This window comes from Nyctibius grandis, chromosome 17 (genome assembly GCF_013368605.1).
Source record: "Nyctibius grandis isolate bNycGra1 chromosome 17, bNycGra1.pri, whole genome shotgun sequence".
NCBI lineage: Eukaryota > Metazoa > Chordata > Aves > Nyctibiiformes > Nyctibiidae > Nyctibius > Nyctibius grandis.
In genome coordinates this window covers 1,471,486-1,485,958 of record NC_090674.1, presented here as the reverse complement: position 1 = coordinate 1,485,958, position 14,473 = coordinate 1,471,486, and the positions used below count along the sequence as shown (strand labels likewise).

Here is a 14,473-nt window from a genome sequence, read left to right as displayed (position 1 = left end):
CAGCCAGTGTTTTTCCAACTCTTTCAGCCAAAAGATTCAAGCTCCCCAAATTTCCCTGCCCTGACACACTTGGATTCACATGGCTGTTCAAAGGCTTTACGTACAAACCTGCATCCATTTAATTCAACTATATAACTGCTACAAACCACCACGTTCTGGCTCAAGAATGGTTTTTGCGAGAAGAGCACCCACACGACCTCCTGCAGAGGTTTAACAAACACACCTTGAGACCCGCTGGGTGGGGGTTTCCACGTGGATGAGCCTTTCGGAGAGATCTCGAGAGCACCCGTCGCCAAACCACTGGGCCCAACTGCGAGGCCGGGAGGGGAAGAGGCTGAGGACGAGGAGTCGCCAGATGTCGTACAAGCAGATACATACATATGCATATATTAAAGGTGAGAATATTTTTTTCTTTTTTCTTTTTTTTAACAAAACATCAGAGAAAAGTGTTTTATTGTTACTAAAAAAAAAAAACCAAACAATGCTCTAGTGTTTTAGGCCATGGATTCTCTAGCTCAGACTCATGGTGTGGAACACATGTTAACAGGGAAAGCGTCTCGTGGACGTCTCCCCTCCAGCCACAACCAGGCACCCTCCTCCCTTCCCCTTGGTGATCAAATAACATCCTTATGCAAGTACAGCAATTGTTTACATGTAAAAGTAAGATTAGGAAAGTATTTAATGTATTTGTAGCCTTTTTTTCCTTGTTTTTCCCTTTTTTTTTTTTTTTAAAAAAAAAAAGAAGTGATTTAGCAGCTGGAAAGAAGAAGACAGCATCATGTGAGCAGCTAGTGCTGCACAGACCACCAGCAAATGCTCCACAGGTTACTCGTGGTCCACGGACCACAGTTCACAAACTACATTTCAGGGCTTCACAAACTTTGCAGACTGTGTTACGGTAGATGCTTCTTCACAGTGAGAGCCAGCAGGTCATCTTTGGTTGTTGAAGAGAGACACACAAGAGACTTAACGTGCTCAGCAGCAGCAGCAGCTCAGTCTGCAGGACTGTGCAGTGCCAGGGCGCGGCTGGGGTCCCTTTGGGCACAAGAAAACATGCACCCTGACTGCACTGCAGAGCGACCGCTGTACCCGGGCTGTGCTCAGACTTCAGACACCACCACGGGGGCAGGCAGAGCACCGCAGCGCTTGTTCCACCTCTTGGCTCCTGCAGGGTGCTTTTATTTTCACCCCGTACGGGTCTTTGGGCTCCTCAGGCACAGCAAGACGACCGGCAGAGGCGAAGGGCAGCGGCGAAGCTGGGCGGCGATGGGCACACAAGCCATGGCGAAGGGCCGTCTCTTCTCCGCTCCTCCGCAGCTACCAGGGTCCCAAGTCCCCAGGACGACGCCACTGATCCAAGTCACACGAGAGAGACACCGTGGCCGCACGGTTGGAAAAACCGAGCTGGGATCGAGCACCGACCGCCCCTGAGGTCATCTCCCAGCCTCGCAGCAACGTGCTGGGAACCAAACGCCCCTACACGGCCCGGCAGCCCAGCCAGCTGCTCAGCGGCCATTAAGTTCTCCCTGCAGAAACGGTCTCCCAAGCAGCAACCCCCCTTTTTTCTTTTTTTTTTCTTTTTTTTTTTTTTTTTTTTTTTAAAAAAAACAATTGCTCTCACCCCTCTGGTTTTGGTAGACACACATACATACACACACTATATGTACACAATTTGGAACCGAGGATCTACACAACGAAAAGGAAGCCAGCACCGCTCAGAGATGGTGCACACATTCAGCAGCTGTCAAAGGAGAAGTCGTTTTACTTTCTTTTAAACTTGCAATGTTTGTCTTTATTTTGTTCTTTATATTTTGAAAGTGAAAAGAAATAGTATTGAGTCAATTTCTTTTTTCTTTTTTTTTTTTTTTTTTTTTAAATATTTGTTCTATGTATTTACAAGCCTTAAAGTTGCTCTAAAGGTTCTGAAAGTATCACTAGTACTTTTTTCCCCAGGGTAGCACTTTTTTGAACGAGTTATTTTCGGAGCACTCTGGTCCGCGGCGGTTTTCTCAAATGCATTTCCTTCCGTTCCAAGGTTACGTACGTTTTGATTACTATTTTCTTTTTAAATTTCTGAAGCAAGCTGAGAGGCAGGCAGAAAAATCTGATGACAATTAAAAAAAAAAAATTTGATCTCTTCCTCATCTAGCTTACCCCAAACCCCCTCGAAAGTTTTGTCTATTTATCATGCTTTGAAACAAAACTGCGGTGCATATGAAGGGGAGGGAAATTTATTTCTCTGCTTTTGTTCTATTATACAATTTGTTTACAGAAACTGCAAATTTAAAAATTACACTGGCATTTGCAGTCCTTAAAATAATAAATTAAAAGTTTTCAACTTTTTTTTTGCGCTAAACAGATTTGTTTCGCTTCGTGTTTTTGTAAGTATGAGTCCTTGTTTAAAAAGAAAAGAAAAAAAAAGATTAAAACAGAAAATATTTTCTATAAATAATACATGTATTTTGGTTTAGTGCTCCCGCCCTCAGGTTTGAAGTTTACTTTTTTTTTTTTCAAGTACCTTTTTTCCTCCGTGATCACCTTTGTGTTTATCTATTTTTACCTCTCCCACTCGTGCATGTGTGGGGGAAGGGGGGGTCTGCGCGAGAATTGGCCTTGCTGCACTGTGATTGGCGAAGACGTGAAACTTTTTAAAAAAATACTTAAATTGTTTTTTTTTTTTTCTCTCTCTGTATTTTAAGTTTTAATTATCCTCCGACTCCTCTTCGGCTTCCCGTAGCCACGTGAAGAATGCTGTGACAGATTTTAGCGCTACTCCTTTCCCGTTCTGCTCCGCCGGGTCCTTGCTGCTTTCCCACTTGTAGAAGGCATCCTCTGATATTACCTCCTCGTCATACAGGCAATCGAAAAACATCCGCAACAAATCTGCGATAAAGGAACAATGGGAGAGAACAGCTGTTAGTACAGCGTGGTTTAACTCAGCGGACAAAGACACGGTTACGGATGAAGTGATTAACGTGACCTTTAATGCAAGAGACGCAGCTACGAGTAAAAGGAAGGTCTGTTACTGAGTTATTGCTTCCTGGCTGGTTACACACAGCTGAGAGGGACAACAGGTCCCTCTGACGCCGTCGCGTAACACACGCGCCGCAGAAAAGGGAAAGCATCCGTGGGAACGTATGATCTAGGGACTGGCTGGCAAACAGAATCCGCAGCAGCCCGTCCTGCTCCCTCTGGACCCTGCAACCCAGCAGCCTGGCTCCTCTCCGACACCTGATTTTTCATGGCTCAGCAGGAGGGATAACGCACGACTGGCGCCTTAACGCTAAGGACGATCAAGTTGGGTGGTTTTGGGCACTCTCTGATTTGGGGCTGCAGACTCCCCAGGAATCCCTGTTTCTCTGGCAACTCCCTTGCCTCTTTTCCAACAACAGTTTTCTGCAGTGGCTCTGGGACAAGACTCATTTCATTCCCTCCAAGTCCACAGACATTTGTGGGGCAGTAATGCAATTAATAATTACAACACCTGGTGCTCTCTCATGTCCAGGTACTGTAAACTCAGCAAATTATTTTTTTACTGCTCTTTTTTCTTTCCTCTTTATTTATCAACAGAGTTTTGTCCTTCCTTCTACATGGCTGCTTACAGCAGCGACCAAGAGACGAGCTGGCCTCTGGCCAAGCATTTGGGGACCTGCACTGCTCTAAAAGCTGGAATCTGGACAAGCAGAAACCACTGTACGCTGTTATCTCTCATCTGCTACGTACAAAGGTAAGGAAAAGCACATCCTCTTCCAGTCTCTACCACTAGACTCGACTCTCACAGAAAAAACCTTTCCGTATACTATCAGGGTTCAAATCCCCAGCACAGAGGTAACACTTACTAGGAGGCTGATCAAGTTTTACTATTGATGCTTGTAGTGCATAAAGTGCTTGTAGTTCCTTCTCTGTGTCTGAGTCTAGGTACTTGAGTAAGATCGGCACTCTCTGTTTGATAACAGCAGTGTCCACACGGAAGCTAGTAGAGTCCGCTGAGGGGAAGAGAAGAAAACAGGGTCAGCTTTGGTACACGGCAGCAGGGGCAGATCTTTTATCGCCTCTATTTATTCAAACAGAAATCACAGATACAGGTTAGTGGGGAGAGAAAAAGAGAACAAGAAACAACAGGAAGTATTTCTGATCAATGGCTTTTTCCGGAAGTCTTGGTTCTTCCAGTTCCCCAAATTCAACCAGTATCTGCAGTGACCCTGGCCCTAACCAGCCTGCTGACACATGCAGAAGAATTACCGCCTTACTTTGCAGTGCAAATCGTTGTGTTTCCACAGACAACTGGATGTCCAAAGTGCGTACAATGGCTAGGGCTAAAATTGCAGTTATACAGAAGGTTTTTAGAAAATTAGATTTTTTTTTTCTAAAAACACTATGGCAGAAACAGAATCATAAGCTGCATATGATATCGGAAATCACCAATATATAAAAATACACGTTAAAAGTCCATCAGCAACATGGATAAATTATTCTGCAGCTTTTAAGTAGATCATGCAACACAATTAAGTGATATTTTGAAAACAAAAGGAAAAAAAAAACCTCAATTAGCAGCAAGGTCAAAACCTAAACCAGAAGATGTTCCTGATACACATCAGGGAACCTGTAAACATTTTGCAATTGAATCCTGTGCCAGTTCGCCCTTAACACTAGGTGGCATCAGAAGGGTTCTGTTCTCAGGGAGAAGAAAGGAGCTGGGCTGCCTTCAGACCATTCCCTCCACCAAGCGTGACTCCTACAGCCAAGAGCACAACCGGGTGCTTTACAAGCACAATTTTTTTGCCTTGCCAGATGCCAACAGTAAAGTTAAAGCAAACAAAGCGAACTGACCAGATGTTTCTGGCTGCAGCGCTTTATTCCAGCCCCCCTGAGAGTCTGAGGCTCACACATCTGACTTGGGAACCCTCCCTTTCCAGCTGACTGCCGTACGTTCAAGCAAACCACATAATCCATCTTTCCAAAATGGCAACTTTGGACATAAAACTATTAACGAGGCAGAGATGCAGGCTGGCTTCTCTTCTGCCACCCACGCTTTCACCTCGCCCGTGGCAATCTGTGATGGGAGAAGCACCCACGCGTCCTTGCTGACACGGCAGTGGAAATGCTAATTATCTTAAGAACATCGAGCACATTTCCACCTTCACTAGAAAAAAAAAAAAATCAACGAACAATCTGGCATTACTCAAGAGTCGTCTGAAACGTCTGCTCACGCCAGGTCACCGGGACACGCCAGGGCCTCGAGAACACCGCAACCAGCAAAGGGCCTGGCTGTCGCAGGGGGAACGGCCAGCCCGCTCTCGAGCACTAGAATTCAATACAGTGCAAAAAGTCTTTGTGTGTGATAAAAAGCAGCCTCGGAGGAGGGAAAAGTGATATAAACCTGAAAAACAGAAAATAATTCTTTGCCCGTTTGGTTTGCATGGTGTTTACGTTGCACGTTACTCACCTATAATAGCTGCTTTACAAACTGCTGTCATTAAAGCTCTAAGGAATGTAGGTGAACTCATCTGGCTTTCATCTAGATTAGCCTGAAATCGAGAGTAAATGGACCAGTTACAAACACGCCGCTGCGTGACAGCAACCGTTTCCAAACTCCATTGCTGAATTTGGCAGCAAGTTCAAGTTCAGCAAAAGCTGCTGCAGTGAAAATCCAGTTCACCCCTCTGCAAAAACTCAAGCTTTCCCATTCACTTCTTGAAATTAGCTCAGGTACGTCAGCACGCAGCAACAGTTCTCGTGCGATCAATACACCGTTTAACCACTCCCACAACTAGTCCTTTGTCTCCAGAAATGAATCAAACCAACAACGTTTGACTTTTACAACGCCCTTGTACATTTTTTCTAAGTTTTAGGCTTTTTCAACAACTTTTACAGCGTGCTCCTTGGGTGGAGATTTGTTTGCTTTGTAGAAGAAAAGCAGAGAATGGCGATGTAACTTGTCCAAGACTACAGAGAGCCTGTGGGTGTCCCCACATTTTCAGTGCTGCTTTTATTCCCCTCTCGACTTCTCTAGCAGCAGTAGAAAAATGACATTTTAACACATTGCTCCAGCAATAGAAATAGCCGAAATGAAGCTGACCAAGATTTAGCTCTAAGCACAGATCTAAACGAATCAGGTTGAGCATCATTTCAGCCACTAGATTTAAAATTTGGCTTAAAGGATGCAGGCAGAGAGAGGGCAAAAGATCGGCGGGTTGACAGGGCTTCTTTTTTTTTTTCCCTTTTTCTTTATTTTCCTTTACAGTTACTGGTCCAATGCACTGGGAAAGGTACATGTGCCCCCAAGGGACTGCCCAGGATGTTTTTGCAGCACAGCCGGGGGAATTTGGTAGGTCATCTTGCAAAAAACCCTGAGAAGCTTTTATCAGTGTTTTGGGAAGAAAGAATGTAGCAGTGTACTGGGTCTAAAATGTAATAAGTAGCCAGTAGCAGTGTCTTCAGAGTTAAAAAGTCAGTTATACAGTTGTATGTTAATATAGCTAAAATTATTTCTTCCTAAAGCTCTCTTTGAAATAACTGATTATATTTTAGATTTTAATTCTTTGGAAGTGTTGATTGCACAGACTTAATCATCTTCGTGTCCTACGCCTAGGGAGGAGCCTGAAGAGATGTTCTTTTACACGCGAAAATATTTACAAAAGCAGCTAACGAACTGTGTGCAGGGAGGGTGAAAATAGTCTTGTACCTCTACCCAGTCAAAGATTTGTTCATCGTTCGCCTTGTCCTCAACAATGAGTTTTTCTAGCTGCTTGTTCAGCTCTTCCGCAGAGAGTTCTTTCTCTGAAAGTGCTTCTGAGGAACTGGAACAGTCGGACTCTGTGAAGTCCAACTTCTGCAACATCAGAAGTGAAGATGAGGATTAGTTAAATACACTTTTTCCTATGCTGAATTAGACCAAACTGAGGCAGCAAGCTACACCTCCTGCTTTCTGGCATCTTTCAACTCCTAAGTTATCATTACAACGATTTATATCCTTTTTCTGTCCCAAAGATTAGAAAGCATTTTACAAACATGTGGGAACCCCATTATCCAGCAAAGACAACCACGCATCTCAGAGCAACTCCAGCCCTGCACAATACGAGCGGGCACAAATAAAGTGCATGTTGCTCAACTGAAACGACGGGGAGCTGGTACGCAATTACCAGAGCTGGCACGCGCTCAAAGAAATTGCAGCTAACGCCTCAATTCATTGCAAAATGCGACAGAGGCTCTACAGTCCCCTCACCAAGCCCCAGGCTTTCGTAATCCGTTTCATTTCCTGCAGCGCGGCACTTCCTAAGTGCTAGAACAGGGCAGTGGCTCACTTGGAGCTCCAAAGGGAGACCTTCTTCCTTAGAAGCACCACCAGCAAGAGCTGCAAGGTGCCCTCCATCAGGCCTGGCTCCTCTCGGTTGTGAAACAGATCATAACGCAACGTAGGATGAGTGGATAATTGCTATAATTTATTCTGGCCCTTCTGCAGATTGATTGTGTTTGTGGCAAAACTCATTCTTGAGTTCAACCCCCCAGCTGGAGAAAGAGCACCAAAAGTTCAACCCCCCAGCAGAAGCCAGCTGAGGGGAGGTGTGTGCCTGGGATTGGAGGGGACAAGTCTGTCCTGCTGGCGTTTCAGAAAGGTGCTGAAATAATCCAGCCCCAGTTTGGTGAGGGAGACACTTCACCCCACATCCCATACCAACTATACGTAAGAACGGGATGGAAGAGGAGGAACAAAGGGGGCGTGGGGCCAAAAATCAGTGTGCTAAAATCATTAATTAAGCAGATGCTTGCTCTGAACTCACTTGTTCCATGAGAAAGGTATGTACATCCTCCCCTTCGGGTAAGTAGTCCTTCCAACTGAGGCCAGACTCCCTCCATAAGGCTCCCACTTTCTTATGGCTCTAAAACACAAACAATTTGTTCATTTTAAAGACTTGAGAGACAAGCAGGGGAGCTTACACAAGCTGGAGTGGTGCAGCCGTGTCAGGAGAACTCAAGAACCCTTCAGCCACCAAATAAGACGCCTGGCAACGAAGTGAAAACAACATCTGGAAGTCCCGTGCAAGAGAAATCATATATGCAATCCTGCCACAGGTACACACGTCAAGTGGTCCAACACCACGGTGATGGGTAATAAACAAGGCGTAACGTGACACGTGGGGTTTGCAACGACTTCAGCCAGAGATGACCTAGGAGAAGTGACACATCTGAACAAGGCACAGTTTCCCACGGCCGTGACACAGAGCTGGCAGGTAGAAGACTTCGATTCTTCTCCTGACTCTGTCATTAACTTACTCCGTGACTCTTTCTCCCCCTGCCTTGACATTAAGGGACCAGCAAATTAGGTACGTCTAGAAAATAATTATTTACACGCTGTTTTCTGTGTGGAGATCAAGCCTCTATTTCAGGTACATAATACCAAGCTCACTCTTCAATTCCTAGAATTTATTGCAAACCTTGAGAAAAGCACCTTTGCAGCACACACAGCCCAACCTTCCGCAGCCTCTAATCTCACGCTGACCTTTTGCTACCCTGCCTAAGATGGCACATACAACAAATGTGACAAGAATAAAAATACCAGTAAAAACCATCTCTTTTCACTCAAATGCTTTGCCAAAACTTTTACCTTATCGCACCTGCACGAGGGAGATCACTGCGTGGCCTAAGTTAAGTGCTGACAAAAGCAGCCTGGTTTTTAGTTTACAAAGCAGATTACAATTTTAAGTTTACAATGCAGCTCATTAAGAGCTAATTGTGCGTAGTTCCTGCTACGATTCATCAGACTCTGAATTAGATGAGTGACATTACAATGAAATACCCAAGTCCAAGTATTGGCCTGGATGAGATCGAATTAGAAAGCTGTGGCAGAAACAGAAACCCAAGGCTGTGCTTCAAGCCTCGGAGTACAGCAGCTTTTTTTTCACAGAACAGAGAAAAATAAATGGAAGTCAACTGTCCAAACAAGCATGAGGCTAAAATAAATAAATAAAAAGTCACTGTTTGCACTGCTAGACTGAAATGCCTCTGGAACAATCACCCTTATTTGAATGCATGCTTTTAAATAAAAAAAAAAGGCAAATGAGGGATTTTACAGGGTTGAAAATAGACACTATGCAAAGTGCAGTATTTAGCTGGATTAAGAAAAAAAAGACAAAAAAATGGAGACAGAATTATAGGGAAACCACCAAACTGTTTGGACACACAACTGTGAAACGTGTAAGAGAGCTCTAGAAGTTACAGGGTGCAAAGGTGTCGCTACCCTTAGTGATGGGTGAATCTTAAAGAGATGGCAGGTTTAGTTTGGATAAACACCCAGAAGTCTGAGAGGCCATCTGAGGCTTATCCGAACCCTCAGAACCTCCTCGGTCTGCAAGAACAGCGCTCTCGCAAGATTTCCAGCACTTGCTGCTTCTGATCAGCCCAGAAATACCTTGAGAATGTCCCTCTTGCAGTACTGCAGCACTCTAGCTTCTGGAAGAAGCCAGGTGCAAAGGTACCTGCAAAAGGGAAAAGTGATGAGAGAAAAAAAAAATTAACTTTTTGGAACCTCGTAAGGCTTGGTGTGAAACTGGGGATGAAGAGGCAGGTTTCTAGGTTATCTGGACTGGCTGGCCCATCCCTAAATATCTTCACGTGGGAAATGTGTAGGCTTCATGCATAAACATGTATAATGCTGTGTCCAGCTCCTCTCTACGAATGGTACGCCTCGACACTTACCATTTGTTTGCATAGAAGGTGCAAGATTTCAGCAAGCAAGACGCCGGCTCTTCCCACAGGAAGCAAAGGTTTGCTAAATTCTCTAGAATGAAAGAAAACCAGAGATTTTCCCTTATAATTTGAACTGTCTGAAGATGGTTTTCATCCTCATAAAACAGTGCTCCAAGCCTGGGATGCAAGGCAAGGCGGAGCGATCAAACTGAGGCAGGAAACCACCTTGAACTTCTGCCAGGGATGCAAGATGTGATCTAGCCAATAAAACGGCCTTCAGTGATGCAGGGCACTTGCCACAACAGGGCTAATTAAAAGACTTTATGCAACATCAAATCCACTCATTTTTGTGGGACGCTGCATCTGGGTAGCAGGACCCTTTTTGGGGAAAAGGCTGTTGTTTTCTTAATACACTACTTACAGGCAAAGGGAACCATTCAATTGGCTTCTAGTTAATCCCTGAAGATATAAGGACATGCAAAAATACAGAAACTCTGGTCCTGGAAGCAGGTTCCAGTCTTGCAGGCAAGGTTTTGTGCCCGTTTAAGGCAATGCCCAGGTGGCAGCTATTACACTCCAAGATATAAAGACTCCTGCGCGATACCTCGCTCTCTTCAAATCTAATTCTCAGAGCCTCCGGGTGCTCTCAAATGACTCCGACTGTACAACCCTGGGGTATATATTAGCTCAGCTGAGACAAACAGGATTGAAGTAGATTTACGGGGAAAGCTTTCACCCCTGCACAGTGACTACAGAGCAGCAAGCTCCCTCCCCACCACAGCTCTCAGTCTGGTGCAAGTCCCAAACGATGAGCAGCAAAAGCCTTTTATCGACTCGTACGAGCAGCTGAGCCTCTAACACAACTCATCTTTTATCTACTGATGGGAACCACGCTGTGAAAATACGATAGCGTAGCCAGGCAGGCAGCTCAGCTCGACCAACGCTGGAAAAGAAGAGCATTGCTTACTGGATAAGTTCTCTCATAGAGATTCCTCCTTCTTTTAACATGGGGGTCACCAACTCAGCTAGGTACAACCAAATGTGGGGGATATCTATGGCCATATCGTCCGCCATCTCCAAGGTATCTAAAAAGCTTTAGAAAAAGGAAAGAAAAAAATGTCAAGCGTGAAATAGAATTTAATTTAAGACTTCAATTTGAGCAAATCTGCAGTTCAAAAATCCTTTGTTACAGAAGAGGGACAGGGGAGAAGGGACGGGGGAGAAGGGATGGGGGAGAAGGGATCACAAAGGTAACAAAAACCCTATTGCCACCTTATGCTTTCAGCACTTCAAAACTGCCAGGAGTGAATTTCTCTATGTGCTAAGATGGAGAATATGTGGGAGAGGCATCGCCTTCCCTAAAACCAGCAGATGCATCCAGGAAAGCTCCATTCCCAATAATTCTTATAGCCCAGTAACAAATCGTTTGCTAACTAGTAAAACTAAAAAGCATTTTTGTCTATAAACACAAACCATCTACTAAATGGAGCCTTCTTAAAAATACCCAAACATTTACAGGAGGGGGATTAAAAATAACACAAGTCCAAATGTAAGGGAATCAGCAAAATGCCTGTAAGTACATAAAACAACACAAGAGAAAAGTTCCCTACACCATAGGGAGGTTTCCACCCAGAACAGAAAACGCGGCAGGAAGAATTACAGAATCGCTCCCCAACTCTGGATACAGTTTCCAGAATCACCCAAAACTCTTCTTTCCCATAAAAGCCTTGTAGGTGGCTTTGCTTCCCGTGCCTGGTACAAGATGCTCATTTCTCTGGCTCTCCTGACGGTTTTCATCATGATTCATTTCTCCCTGAAAACCCTGAACGTTCTGCGGTCCAGTTTAGTGACTACAAAGGCACATTTTCTCTTGTGCTTCAAACCCAGAACCCATCTGCTGTGCTTTGATCTTTACGTCCACCACTACTAGTTGGGCCTAGGTTTGTCCAAGCGTTTCTGCCAGAAATTGGTTTCCTGTTGTGTATCTCTCCAGACCTGCGCTCTGACCAGTACTCATCCCATAACCCCTAATTACGCAGTAATTTGCCTCGTGTGAATAAGGATAGTGGTTTTCGGTGTTCTTCTCATGTGCCCGCTGAACACCACTTGCCCTTTCATCATCTTCAGGAGCTGCTTCACTTTCTTTATGCCACATTCAGACCGCACGTCCCCCTGTTTCATCAAGATCCTACTTATTTGGCATCACAACCACTTATCCACACTCCAGGAAACACAGGAACGGCTTTAATCACGATCCATTATGGAAATGTGTCACTTCAAACGAGGCGTTTTGACCACCAGCGACTGTGTGCACACACACAAGTGTACTCCCTAGGGATATATGTATTTTTTTTACTGCTGTTCCATACAGTTTTGAACTCAGGCTGCCTGAACTTTTCCTGTGAGCTACTGGATTGCATCACGATGAAATTCACTGCCAGACACGGGTGCAGGGAGATCACCGTCGGAGCCGTCAGTGGTACCACGACGAGACATGATTCAAATTAAAGCAGCCAGACAGGTCTAACTACCCAGAAACTCCGCATATGAAAGCGTTATTTCCCTGTCTGTTTGCTGGCTGCTTTTCGTGGTTATCCTTGTTTTAATCATCCTGCTCTAAGCCCCAGCGAGGACTGCGTGGTGCAGGGGACCTCCCTGGGAACACGGATCCTTTTATGACTGGACACCAGTTCAAATCCAGGCTGGGAACACAAAACCCAGAGAGCTGAAACGAACCAGCTGCCAAAACTCAGATCTCCTGAGGAAGGTCTAACCCATGTGTTACTGCATCTGGCGCTTATTCTCCTTCTCAGCCCCTCCAGGACACATCGACTCCTTAAAGTTGAGTTGTCCCGAGAAATTACATCCTATGGGTGAAGCCTGTTGTACCAGTGGGAGGGTGGCTGCGGTTCTGTGCACGCGCAGGACTTCACGCTACGCAGCTTCCAGGCATTAACGTCACGTGATTTTTGTCTTCTTCCTCCTCTTTTAATCATATTCAATGATTTGCCAAATGGCAAACATGGACAAACGCATCACAAAACAGAAATCTAAACATGCACATTTAAATACACACCTACATATTTGCTTAGAAATATATAAATATGAAAATATTTACATTCACTGAAGCATTTGAAATGCTTAAAAATATATTACAATAATTATATTAGTTATAAATACACCCAGGTGAAAATATGCCTTCGAAACGGATGTGTGGAGAAGGCAGGATACCAAAGCAAGGTGGGAAATCCTTCGTCTCCAACACAGTGTTCATTTGCAACGAACGCTCAAGAAAAACCCGTTTCTACGCGCAGAATACAAACCCCTTGAAGAAATCCTGCTTGCTCAGCTTTCCCGACTGCACCAACTGATGTAATAACTGGCCCATGTGATCCCGGGTGATCTGACTCCTCTCGAGTGTCGATTCCACTCCCACTTGCACGAAAATAGGCAGCAGGTTCTGGGCGCTCAGCTCCTCCACGCACTGCATCGCTTCCTGTTCGAACGACATACAGGATCATTTGCCTGAGCTGAAAACATCAAAAAAACGGGGCAGAAGAATATTTTCTCCTCTAAGACAGATCAGGGTGCGCTGCTTAGCGCCTGGTACACGGAACGGGGATTTTTTTGAGGGCAGCTCAAGAGGTTGCTAGCCTTGGCTTTTTTTGGAAACGAATATTTAGTGAAGCTGCCAAGGCGAAGGAGCTGAACCTCATCACAAATCACCACTGAGACGGCAAGCGAATCATAATAATAATGAGAATTCACACCACTCAGGCAAGAGAATTTTTAAAATACACAATCACGCTCCAGGGTACAGTTTGGCTGCTCAGTGAAAGGACAGGAATTGTCTTCTGGATGCCACCACAATACCCATTATCTCATCAAATACCAAGCCAAGCCAAAAGGAGGACATCAGGTTAGATTCATTGCTGATCTGATCTGGCACAGAAATGCCTGTGTTACAAACCCGCACCATATAAAGAAGAAGAAAATAGGTGGGGAGCATTTGGAGGAACATTTCCTCTTTATAAAGCTTCTACTTGCTGCATGTGCATTTTGTAACCTAAGCAAATAAAAGACTTAAATAGAGACTTTCAGACAAGTGCCCAATGTCACACTTCAAAAATTTCCACTGTCGTCAGCAAAGATCTGCCACTGACCTTCTAGGTTCAGCCCAACTGATCTCAATGGGCTTCCTGCCTAAAGACATTTGCTCTCTGTCTTAGGTTATGCCTTCAGTCCTCAAGAACTGGCAGCCCCAGATGCGTTTCTGCAGGCCCCGAAGGGCTGTTTTCTGCAGGTCACAAGCCTGGTGGCCCCAGAGCGCACGCTCGGGTCACAGCTCTTCCGTCAGACATGCCCGAGGGATCCCGGTGTCTCCAGGACAGACAGGTGAACATGCCACTGGTCGACCCCGCTGTCACTAGACGTCACCATACAGCTCAGCCGTTTGAATTTACACTCAGGTTAAATACTGAAGACTAAACTCATGAGAAATGGCTGTGCCTCTGCTATATACTACATTAACACACTCATTTATGGCCTTATTAATGCGAGTTTAAACTGAATTAGTCAGAAGCTTTGTTGCACGCTGCACTTGAAGAGCACTGAGAATATCAAGTGACCTCCTAATGCAAACGAGCTGCCTCAATCTTACATACTTTTTTAACCAAAGGTACACTTGTCCAATACAATTCAACTCTATTTCCATCCAGCCATAAAAAACATCATCATATTTGCAAGCAGAGAAACCGAAGCAGCCCCTTAGCCCCAGACACCCCGG

At 44.9% G+C, this 14,473-nt stretch overlaps 1 protein-coding gene across 9 annotated transcripts in view; it reads right to left on the bottom strand.

Annotated features, from left to right (window-relative positions):
* Positions 1 to 661: 661 nt before the first annotated feature.
* EIF4G3 (eukaryotic translation initiation factor 4 gamma 3) overlaps positions 662 to 14,473 on the bottom strand; it is a 154,838-nt gene continuing 141,026 nt past the window's right edge. For all 9 annotated transcript variants that reach the window (XM_068414542.1, XM_068414547.1, XM_068414543.1 and 6 more), the window contains 8 exons: positions 13,011 to 13,183; positions 10,655 to 10,780; positions 9,697 to 9,778; positions 7,782 to 7,880; positions 6,686 to 6,832; positions 5,447 to 5,528; positions 3,840 to 3,986; positions 662 to 2,883 (listed from right to left, as the gene is read on the bottom strand). In XM_068414542.1, the coding sequence (XP_068270643.1) occupies positions 2,702 to 2,883; positions 3,840 to 3,986; positions 5,447 to 5,528; positions 6,686 to 6,832; positions 7,782 to 7,880; positions 9,697 to 9,778; positions 10,655 to 10,780; positions 13,011 to 13,183 (1,038 nt within the window). In that variant the 3' untranslated portion in view covers positions 662 to 2,701. The remainder of the gene's footprint in view (positions 2,884 to 3,839; positions 3,987 to 5,446; positions 5,529 to 6,685; positions 6,833 to 7,781; positions 7,881 to 9,696; positions 9,779 to 10,654; positions 10,781 to 13,010; positions 13,184 to 14,473) is intronic.